The sequence below is a fragment of the Neolamprologus brichardi genome, chromosome 17, assembly GCF_056152115.1.
Source record: "Neolamprologus brichardi isolate AB-2024 chromosome 17, ASM5615211v1, whole genome shotgun sequence".
In the NCBI taxonomy this organism is placed as follows: domain Eukaryota; kingdom Metazoa; phylum Chordata; class Actinopteri; order Cichliformes; family Cichlidae; genus Neolamprologus; species Neolamprologus brichardi.
In genome coordinates, this window is record NC_142120.1 from 22,297,340 (window position 1) to 22,307,940 (window position 10,601).

At 44.6% G+C, this 10,601-nt stretch overlaps 1 protein-coding gene across 2 annotated transcripts; it reads right to left on the reverse strand.

Moving 5' to 3' along the window:
* Positions 1-917: 917 nt before the first annotated feature.
* On the reverse strand, positions 918-9,734 carry LOC102797689 (rho GTPase-activating protein 8-like). 2 transcript variants are annotated; one of them, XM_006781039.3, is made up of 13 exons: positions 9,523-9,734; positions 9,358-9,398; positions 4,386-4,514; positions 4,215-4,302; positions 4,002-4,133; positions 3,240-3,326; positions 3,042-3,140; positions 2,858-2,968; positions 2,713-2,786; positions 2,440-2,517; positions 1,729-1,857; positions 1,536-1,639; positions 918-1,115 (listed from the first exon to the last, which is right to left on the reverse strand). In XM_006781039.3, exons 2-13 carry the CDS (start codon positions 9,395-9,397, stop codon positions 918-920), a joined length of 1,269 nt encoding a protein of 422 aa, XP_006781102.3. In that variant the 5' UTR covers position 9,398; positions 9,523-9,734. The 2 variants fall into 2 exon arrangements, with proteins under 2 accessions (XP_006781102.3, XP_087686901.1); XM_087830775.1 differs by having other exon boundaries at positions 9,358-9,401.
* Positions 9,735-10,601: the final 867 nt, after the last annotated feature.

Genomic DNA, 10,601 nt, shown 5'->3' on the forward strand with positions numbered 1-10,601 from the left:
CTGCTCTTATTTTGAAAGTCCAGTCCTTGTGTTTCCTAGCAGCTGACTCACTGATGAGGATTTTTCTTTGGTGGTCCTCCTCCAGCTCTCAGACCACCTGAAGGAATGGGATTTTCCCTACTCGTTCACCTCTTATCTGAAGAAAATGTGGTTCAGAGCAGGAATGAATCACCTTCACACAAGAAAGCTGAGGGCTGAACCTGAACTCGCCTGCGTACGGGTCTCCTCGGGCTCGGATTTTACTCAATTGTAGATGAGGATTCTGATTTCTGCTCAGTGTGAAGCAGAACTTTCTGAATTTGAGGCTCACAATGAAATCAGAGCGTGCTCAGTTTGAGCAGTCACAGGTAAAGTGACCTCAGGAGAGGCTGAAGGTGAGATCCGCTGAATTTTAATTGGGGACAGAAAATGGGGCAAGCTGACCGTGTACCTGCATGCTCATTGGCTAATGAACATACACTTCTTGGACGAAGCTGGTGAAGTCCATCAGTGAAAAAAAAAAATCTAAACAAAAACAGGTGAAAGCAGAGAATTTATCACAGCTTTTTATTAAGGTACATATAAAAGATAAACCTCTGGGTGTCTTCTGTCAGGAAAACATTCTGTTTGTACAAACCTCATGAAGACGGCGCTCTGAGGGTTTGAGGTTGTTACAAAAACAAAACTTACTGCAATCAGTTTTTACATTTGGCGGTCTGCACTCGACAGAAACGCAAAATACCACAAACATGGAAACAGATTCTCCGGTGTTATTACTTCATTAAAGATGAAACACTTAAAGTATAAATAAAACCAGTAACATCACCATCACCAGTCCAAACGTGAAGGTTCATGCTTTGAGGTTCACCTTTTTAAAAATGATAAGAGTTAAAAAAAAATAAATAAAAAAAAAAAAAAAAAATAGCTGCCGCCGTCCTTCAGGGGATCACCTGTGCCGGTGGGCAGCGGGAGCCGAACACTGTGTGGACATGCTCGATGAGGAGCTCAGCGAAGATGTTGATAGGGGTCAAAGCGGTCAGGGAGATGGAGCCGTGACGAGGCCAGACCAGGTTCACGCCAAAAACACACGCTAAGTTAGATGGAGACATCTTGTTTATGATGCTTTCCTGAGACACCTGAAGGGGGCGCCGCACAGGCGAGAGAGAGGGAACAGAAAACATATCAACAAACTGGAAAGGTGCTGCAGCATTCAGTTTGACCTGCTGGTGGCAGTGGTGTCTCACTGTTAGAGTAAAGTCACCGATACACAAACAAGTCCGACAGATCAAATGATGTTTTTGTATATTTAAGATGATTTTTATTGTAACTTATTTCCATATTCAAAGGCGTTGATGTTTGAGTCGTTTCATATGTGACGTCACAAGTATGTAAATCAGCTGCTGAGACTGCTTCATTTTACAAATTTGACCAGCCGTCTCTGTTTACAGTCTCAACTTTACAGCAATAAAAATCTGTTTGCTCCAATCAGCTGTTTGTGTGTCTGATCGATCACCTCCTGATCAGTGCTTCTCAGACTCATCTGAGCTGTGACTCACCTGGTGCAGGAAGCACAGCAGGTACTTTGCCACAATGAAATTATGTTCAGGTAGACTCTCAACGATCTGTTTGCATCGGGTCACCCGCAGACTGCTCTCCACATCTGCAACCAATCAAAAACCACTTTAGTCTCCAGAGAACACAGCCCCTATTTCTTCTTCTCCTGCACAAATGCGAAAGTGCGGGACTCACGGAGCAGCTCCTGGACCTGGCTGTAGACCCGGAAGGTGAGCAATGGCTCAGGAAGCTCTCTGAGGAATGTCTTCAGGATCACGGCGGGAACGTGCACGTCTCCTATCTGCTCGAAGTTCACCGGCTTCCCTGCATGAGTTTAAATAAAGTCAACTTTATTGACAATGCTATTTTTCACAGATCCTGAACTCAAATTTATCCACAAAATCACACACTGACACAAATTTTAAAAATGAAGATATGAAAATAAAATAAAAAATAGCCCAATAGAAAAAAAATGGAAACAAAAATCAAACTATAAGAAACAAAAAATAATACATAAGATAAATATAATCAAACTTCATAAAATAACATTAATAAATTAGAACTACAGCAGTGTAGCTTATATGAGTGGAAAAAGGACTGAAGAGGTTTTTTGGGTGATCAGTACAGTAAAATCATGAATCGGAATCACCAGGAGCTGCTGTGATCGATCGATCACCTGGAGATTGATCTGTGATCATGCTGATGTCATGCTAAATGTTACGTTCATGAACACAAGCTGTTTCCCATTTCTCACAGTTATCTCCATCTGAAGGCGTCGCCTCACACGGCAGGAAGTTCATTTAATGCAACGTTGGCCTCAGCATGACTTCCTGTCTGTTTTTTTTTTTTCTGACGATCTGAGAGATCAGAGAGCCCCTTCTGCTGAGGCAGGGAGACCCCACTCACCCAGGTTGTAGAGTTTCTGTACTTCCTTAATGAGCTGAACCCGAGCCGATCGCCTGAAGAGCCCCTCGGTCCTCAGACCTGAAACACACCGTGATGCATTCACTGACATCAGCTGAAAACTGTTTTTCTCCGGTTTACAGTCGACTGCAGATCATCTCCTCAAACTCTGATCACGGGTCTCACCTTACTGACCTCACTTTATCTGACTATCCAGACAGAGCTCTCAACTGGATCAGGTGACCCTGAACTCACTGTTCTGAGATGAAGCCTCACCTTTCTCCTTCAGGTATGTGACAGTCTGGGTCATCACAGGTGGGATGACGGCCTCTCGGTTCTTCTCTCTGATGCTGTCAGAAAACACGTTTCATTGATTAAAACTGCTCGTTAGCGATCGACTAAACTACAGAGTGACACTCACTACTGAAGACTAACGCCGAACTGCTGGGTGGGCAGTGGGGGCCGGGGCGGGGGTGTTTTCACAGAGGGCGGGGGTCCTCCTTTCTGAGTCGCTCGCAGCTCCTCGTCATGTCTGTGGAGAGACGACAAACACGGTGAGGAACACGATGAGGAGCCGTTGGGCGTCCGAGCCGAGGAGCACCGACCTGAGCACTTCCGGGGGGATGAAGAGCTGCTCGTAGTTCAGGTGTTCCCGAAGCTCAGCCAAGTAGTTCACATACGTCAGCTTCCTCCCAAACTTGTGACTGCAAACAGAACAAGAGAAGAAGAATCAGCTGCAGCGTGACCGAGAGCAGCTAGAGAACTTCCTGCTAAGCCTCAGGTGTGCTCTGGTACATCTGTACCTGATCAGAGGTTTGAAAAGGTTCCAGACGATTCGGATGAAGTTGGTGGGATGGACAACATACAGAGCCTTCAGGTTCTTCTTGTACCTGAAACACATGTGAACACACCTGCTGAATAATCCACTAAAAAGAGCAGTCTGGGTCTCGGCCCATGATCTGTGGCTCTCCCTGACGGTTCGTGATACCACGGTAACCTGACCGATACCACTTCTCAGAGACAGGTGAACAGGTAGAATCGACCCTGATGCACCCCTCAGGACTCATTACTGCACCTCAACACAACTTTAAGCACATTTGAAGAGCTAAAGAGGTGCAGATATGTCCCTCAGTGCCGAGCCTGCAACCACATTTTTTAAAAGGTCAGTTTTTGCACTTTTACAATTAAAAGGTCCAAATAAATAGAATCGGATTGAATCGAGTTGAATGCAAAACTGATCGACCGCCCAGCCTGTAGACCCCGGCGGCTGTTATCTCCTCTGACTGAAGGCTGGAGTAAAGCTGGAGGTTCTACTTCTCCACAGAAACGCTAAAATGTCTCTGAGACTGAAGCTCGGAGTAAACTGTGGAGGGTCTGAAAGGGTTTCCTGCTGTATAGGAGCTGATGGTGCAGCTGCTCCACTCACTCTGATGTCACACTGAGCATGCTCTGTAGCAGACCTGAACTTGAGGTTCTGGTCTGTGAGCTGCCGGATCAGTCTCTGGGCTCTGCATTAAAGCGCTGAACTTGACTCATAAAGACTACAAGAAATTGAGGTGACCTACTTCCTGTCGAACTCGCCGTAAGCCTCTCGTAACCACTTGAGAGACGGCTTGTTGCTGCTCCTCAGGCCATAGTGGAAGTACACCAGGATGTAGTCCATCTCCACATACTGGTCCAGTGTGAACTTCAGGTACCTGCAGACAGAGAACATTGTGAAAACCAACCACAGAGGACCTGTACGTCTCTGACCATGGCAGGCTGCAACATGGACTCACTCGAGCAGGCGGTGGTGATTCAGCTGGTGCGAAGGTGGTAGGCAGCAGCTGCTAAAGACAATCAGCTTCCTGCCGTAGTGGTCGTCCCCTGGAACCAAAAACAGCGAGAATATTAGCAGATCATTAGCCTTGGCGGATCGTTCTGAACTGGTTGACTTAAGGGGAGCTTACCCGAAACCTGGATGATGCCGTGTCGAGCCACGTCGTAATACGGGTGGGAGGGGTCGAGACTTGGTGTGCTGACTGGAGGAGCTGATGGACCGTCTGTGACACAACTGCCCCCCTCCCCCTTCTGCAGCTCTGTTAGAGGAAGAACCACCTGAGTAACTCACACCGACAGTGTCTGTCTGTCTGATTGAGTGTATGTGTGCCTTTGTGCGTCTCTGCCTGCCTGCATGTGTCTGAGATGCATTTGAACTCTTTAAAGTTTTCCTTTACAGCTGACTGATCAGCTGATCCATCAGGAGCTTCCACATTTAGTCAGTAACAGAAGATCCTTCACAATAAAAACCTGCAGATGTAACCACTGGTTATATTTGAGATTAAAAAAAGTAACTGACCAATCAGATCTCTGGAAAATGACCTCACCATTGTGTCTGTAGTAAAGTGTGAAGTGGGTGTGACACTCGTCAGCTTCCGTGTGAGCTATAAATTCTGATTACAGTTTTTTCTGAATGCTTAAACCCTAACTGTGATTCTTATAGCACAATTTCTAAAACTATTAATACTTATAGAAAAACCACTCACTGAGTTTGCAAAACTAAAAGCACAAACACTGCTTTGCACTCAGTTTGCCATTTTGTAACACACACTTTGCAAACCTGTAGCTACAATCCACTGCACAGCACTCTTTTTGCAGAACTGTAAACACAACTCACTGCTTTACACTCAATTCCCAAATGATCAACGCACTCCTAGCAAAACTATACACATTTACGGCGATTATTTACACTATTTTGCCAACTGTCTGGCACACTGTCACATGTGAAAACTTTTTTAGATAATTAGTTCACTTTGCAATCAGCCTAAGCACTATAATACAGGTAAGCTCTGTGTGGAGTACAATGGAGGGAGCAGGAAGAGTGAGAAGTAGAGGAGGCCGAGCAAGAGGACGTGGAGGTGAAGTAGTAGGATGAAGAGGACGACAAGGACAAGGGGGAGAGGACGAGGAGGGGGGAGAGGAAGGGTAAGAAGAGTAAGAAATAGAATTGCTGATGACATCAGAGCTACAATAGTGGACCATGTAATCAACCATGGAATGACCCTGAGGGAAGCTGGCCGACGGGTTCAGCCTAACTCGAGCCGCTACACTGTAGCAAGCATCATAAGGACATTTTGAAATGAGAATCGGTTAGTACAGTAACTTTGCACTAAGATCTGTAGCACTGCCATATGCCAATGAGAAACACAACAATACCATAGATGTAAAAATACTGAAATTGTTACTTTACAGAATTGCTAGATGACCAGATGTTGGGGCAAAGGAAGCATGTTCACTGCAGACCAAGAAACCCATATAGTCAATATGGCGATTGCAAATAATCCTATACTTGGAAATAAACACTTGTGTTTGTTTTGATGTGTGTAAATAAACACCAGTACTTGAAGTTTGGATCCCTCCATGTTTACAGACCTATGACAAAAGTATGAGCTCAAACTGACATGGCCTAGCTTGTGCACAGAGAAAGCAAAAGCCAGATGTGTTTTTTATTCATACCATCAGTGTTTAGTTGGTGCATTGTGTGCTTATTAATATGATGGCTTGTGTTAACTGTTGGATACGAAAATACCATTTTTACAAAGGTGTGGAGAGTTAAGCAAGGGTTATTCACTTTTACAAGAAAACTACAATGTTTTGCTGATTGGGTGAAGGGTTTTCTTATTTGTGTGTAGAGTTTTGCAAAAATAGCCAATAGTTACAAAAAATGTGCTTGAGCCATCAGAAAAAACTGTAATAACCCTGATATGACACCAAGTTGCTCCCCTCTCCTTTGAAGAAGTCAAAGTTTAGCCTGAGAATAATCACATGTGATAAATTGCTCATTTATGAACCTGAGGAGAAGAAATTACACATCAGTGTTTCCCCGTCACAGCAGTTCCACTTCTGGACATTCCTCTGACGTTACTGACATAGACCTGAAGTTACTGTTTCACAATTTCTAATCTTAGCTTTCTCTGTAACATCAGTCTCTCTGCTATCAGAAGATCTGTTTCTGATTGGTCAACAGCTGATAACTTCGCCTCATTCATGAGACTCGAGCCAGACTGGTAACAGGAACCTGCTCCTGACCTCATCAAGGTCTTATCTGCTGCTCTCGGTCTCCATGTTCAAGTCAGGCTGCCCTCAGAGGTCCCAACCTCAGACACAGCTTCACAAAGACTATCCAAACACAGTTACACACATCATCATCATTATCATCATCATCACCTGAGTTTTGAGTTTTTAGAAATGACCGGCGATTAGTTCTGAATTCCAAACGTGTAGCTCCGCCCATTTCCGAGATGACTTCCTGAGATCAGTGATTATCAGGGTGGAAACTGGAGCTGTAATCTGTGCTCGGGAAGTTTGTTGTAAACACACAGCAAGGTTGATAACAGACAGGAAGTGACCCAAGCGCACAAAGGCCGACTTTAGCCCCGAGCAGGAGGTGCCCAACAATCAGAGCCAGGCCGCTGGGCTGTAGTTTTCCTGCTGGAGAAACCAAAAGCTTCGTCTGCAGGTTTTAAAGTGTGCCAGCGTCCTGTGACCGCAGGCCAACTCAGACCGCTGTGCTTCCATCGATCCATTTCTAACTGACACGTGTGTTATTTATGTGACCGGACAGCACAGTGACAATGACCTGAAGAGGAAAATGACTCATGCTGTTCAAATATTTCTACAAATAAAAATCTGAAACGTGTGGCGTGCATTTATTTTCAGCCTCTTTTCCTCTGAGACCCCAGGATCAAACGCAGATCACTAACAGGACACCCACAGGTCACCTCTGTCCAGCTGTTCTGTGACAGCCTCAGAGGTTCCTGGAAGAACAGCAGTGAACAAACAGCAGGTGGGTTTGAAGGAGCGGAGGTTATAAACATCTCAGGCTTTGAGAGCCTCACAGAGATCCACTCACTCCATCATCCACAGGAAGAGTAAGCAATGGCTGAGAGGCACACAGTCACTGTGGAGCAGCTGCAGAGATCCACAGTCTGTCCACAGGTCATCAGTTATAATAATCATAATAATAATAACAACAAATTTTATTTAAAAGCGCCTTTCAAGACACCCAAGGACACTTAACAGAGTAAAACACAACAATGACAAAACTAAGACCAATAAAAAAACAAGATAAAATAAACAAACAATAAGTTCATACAGAAAGAGGCGAAAAGAAGGCAGAGCAAGTTGGATAAAAGAAAAAGATGGAATTGAGCGAGCAGAAGAGGTGGTGCTTAACAGGTCTGAAAGGTAAGGAGGAGCAAGGTTATGAAGGGCCTTGAAGGTGAACAGAAGAAGCTTGAATACTATTCTGAATTTCACAGGAAGCAAGTGAAGTTCCTGAAGGACAAGGGTGATGCGCTGGTAGGAGGGGGTTCTGGTAATAATGCGGGCAGCGGAGTTTTTAAACAGTTGAAGCTTATGAAGGGATTTTTGTGTGAGACCATGTAAGAGAAAATTACAATAGTCACTGTGGGAGGTAACAAGACTATGAACAAGAATGGACACAGACTGAGTCGGAAAGGAAGGATGTGAACGGGTGAGATCATTGGTCTGCAATTTATAGGATAGTGAGATGTCAAGGATAACACCAAGGCTCTTAACCTGATGTGAAGGGAAAACTGTGGAGTTGTCAGTAGTGAGTGAAATGATTTGCCTTCAGTAGGTTGGATCTAGTGCCAATAAGTAGAATTTTAGTTTTATCCTCATTGAGCTTAAGAAAATTGGAGCTGAACCAGGATTTTAACTGGGATAAGTAATCTGTAATAGAAGAAGTTGGAGGGAGGAATCAGACCTGCGGGAGAGATATAACTGGGTGTTACCAGCAAAACAGTGAAAGTAGGGATCAACTTTAAAATGGTACCAAGAGGGAGGATGTATATTATGAAGAGAAGAGGGCCTAAGACTGAACCTTAGGGTACACCAGTAGTGACTGGGAATAGACGAGAGCAGAATGATTTAAGTTGGATAAACTGGGAGCGGTCAAGGCGATATGATTGGAAGCAGGCTAGAGGTGTGTCAGAGATGCCAAGAGAGGAAAGTCTGTTTAGAAGGATGGAGTGAGAGAGTCTCAAAGGCTTGAACTTAGATCCATACGAACAAGAATGTTGAGAAGACTAGAGTCAGCCTCAAGTACAAGACACACAGCAGGGGCTCTGGTCACATGAGACCAAAACACAAACCCAACACTGCACATGAACCTAACGGAGCATCGTGCTCGTCTCCAGCAGGCAGATGAGAAGGTGGACAGAGGTAAAACAGGTGCTGCAGAGGAACGCTCAGATACAAGTCTAGACCCGAATCAAGCCACTCACAAACGAGCTCCAGACAGCTGAACTCACATGCTTCTCAGATTTTTACTAAAAACGTCTGAACCCCACGAATCATTTTCCTTGCACCTCACAGTGAAGCACAGCCATGTGCTGCTCTGTTACATTAATGTGGGCTCACAGCAACACCGACTCCTAACATCTGAACTCTTCTCAGGCCAACTCAGACTTCATTGAAGATGAAGCTGAGGATGAGGACTTCCTCAGAGAGTGAAACACGCAGCAGCAGATTAAAGCCGGACCTCCTGCTGTGGATCATCTCAAACGCTGTCTGTAACGGTCTGTCGTTTCCCCTCATTAGAGAACATCAGTATGAACATGTACTGTGAGCAGCTGACCCTCCAACATGCAGCTAACCACCAGGTAGAACATCACCACGTCCCTAAGCCTGCAAACATCTGCTCTCCTCTCTGTTTACATTCAACCTTACTGCAGAGCCCAGTGTGTTTTACAATCTACATGACACAGCCACAAACACGACTAGAAAAGCTCTCAGAGCTACCTCACCAACCACAGAGTCAATACAACACCCCCCTCCCCCTACTACAGGAAGCTCTGAGAAGTTTCCAGGAAAGCACCTGACAAACCAGGACCTGGAAAGCCGCTGCACACTCACCGATTTCTGCCAGCTGCTCCAGATCAGCCGAGGAGCTCATTCTGCTGGAAGAGAGCAGAGACTGATCAAAACAAACAAACAAACAAACAATCACACCCACACCCACACGCACACGCGCGCGCGCACACACACACCCCTCCGACGCAAACTGAAACCTATACGCACCTGAAAACACCTGAGTTACTCTTCAAACTCGCGGTTACCCGCCGCGCGCGCTCTCTTTTCCGTTTTTTTTAGCTGCACGCGGTTCACGTGGCCCTCCAATCAGTGCTAGGAGGAGGAGGAGGGGGCCAGAAACTGACCTGAGGCCAGTGAGGTGACGTTACAAACCGCCAAGCGCACAGGTAACAAACATCCAAACTTCCTCCAACTACCGCGGGCAGGCCGGCGCTCTGCGCATGCTCAGAGCACAGGGGTTTCCCACAGCGACTCTCCGGAAAATAAAAGGAAAAATATACTAATAAAAGCAGAACTTTATATTTTATTTGTAATCGAAACATTTCTAGATTTAAATCCTGACGTGAGCGTTTGATCTCGGCTCTGAATCACATTTTTAATCAAACTGCTTTTTCAAAGTTTTATTTCCTCCCGAGTGTGACGCATGAGCGCGACGCAGTAAAAGTGCAGCTGAATCAGGCTTCAAACATCAGATCAAATTATTTTGCCTCAAATGATTTTTCATTCAAACTTTTTTTTGTATTTGTGAGATGAACCTTCTTCCTCCTGTTGTTGCAGCAGAGGTCATGTTGTGCGTCCAATTTGTCAATATTTTGTCACATTTTAAACGTTTTTCTACCACATGAATATATATTTGTGCATTATCGTTCTGATTTATTTTATTTCAAATAACTAATTTTCTAATTTTAATGCCATATTTTTTCTTTATTTTTCTTTGTTGTGTTTATCTTAAAAATAAAATTTTCTTCAATACATTTGATGTTTTCCAGCCCCCCCGCCCCCCATTTTAAATTTGTAGATAAACTTCAATAAGAACATTTAGAGAGTTAAACTGGTGTTTGGTGCACAGAAATCCTAAATCATGGATTTTTCTCCAAAAGGAGCAGTGTGTTCTTTAAACTACACGATTACCTATTTTATACATGAAGGTGATCACAGAGGGAGGTCACAGCCTTCCTACACTCCAAAGGAAAATCAGGAAAGTGAAGCTGGTGTGAGATTATTATTCTATCATATGTTATCCTGTAATCGAAATAAGTGAATCATTATACTGCTGTAAGCCACAT